Here is a 502-nt window from a genome sequence, read left to right as displayed (position 1 = left end):
ATAATAATAATAATAATAATCTATCTCCGGTCTCCCTTCAACCGTTTGTTTCTTCCCTCGTACTGTGCTGGTAATCGCGGTGCTTGTGTGTGTTACGGAAAAGGGGAGCGCGAAAGTAATCCAAAGTTATTCGATGTTTTCGAAAACGAAGCCCCTACCTTCACTTTGAACCGAAAGAGGAAAGCGAAACGACCCACGCACCATCATACCGAAGTGCCAATTGGGCCGAAAAGAGAAACATAAATACCCTCGCAACAACACGTGGAAATAAGTAGTGAAACCCATAAATGAGGGTATAAACGAGGACGAAACAACCAATTCATAGTCCAACACACACTGACGAGCGCAGCTTCAGGGGAAAAGTTTCAAATTCCCAGTAATGGGATTAACTTCACTCGAGGGAACAGGTCCAACAGCCACAACTACTAAATCCTCCTCAATATCTCTCACCGCACTTGGAGGATTCCCCACAGGAACACCAGGAGCATCACCACGGCTTCTG

At 45.6% G+C, this 502-nt stretch overlaps 1 pseudogene across 1 annotated transcript in view; it reads right to left on the bottom strand.

Moving 5' to 3' along the window:
- Positions 1–351: 351 nt before the first annotated feature.
- The window catches only part of TEOVI_000098600:pseudogene, a 758-nt pseudogene continuing 607 nt past the window's right edge, over positions 352–502 (bottom strand). Inside the window, exon 2 of the mRNA in view lies at positions 352–502. This exon is cut by the window's right edge and continues 17 nt beyond it. Coding sequence covers positions 352–502 — 151 coding nt within the window.

Source organism: Trypanosoma equiperdum, assembly GCF_001457755.1.
Source record: "Trypanosoma equiperdum strain OVI genome assembly, contig: ctg_266, whole genome shotgun sequence".
Classification (NCBI taxonomy): domain Eukaryota; phylum Euglenozoa; class Kinetoplastea; order Trypanosomatida; family Trypanosomatidae; genus Trypanosoma; species Trypanosoma equiperdum.
This window is presented reverse-complemented; position numbering and strand designations above follow the sequence as displayed.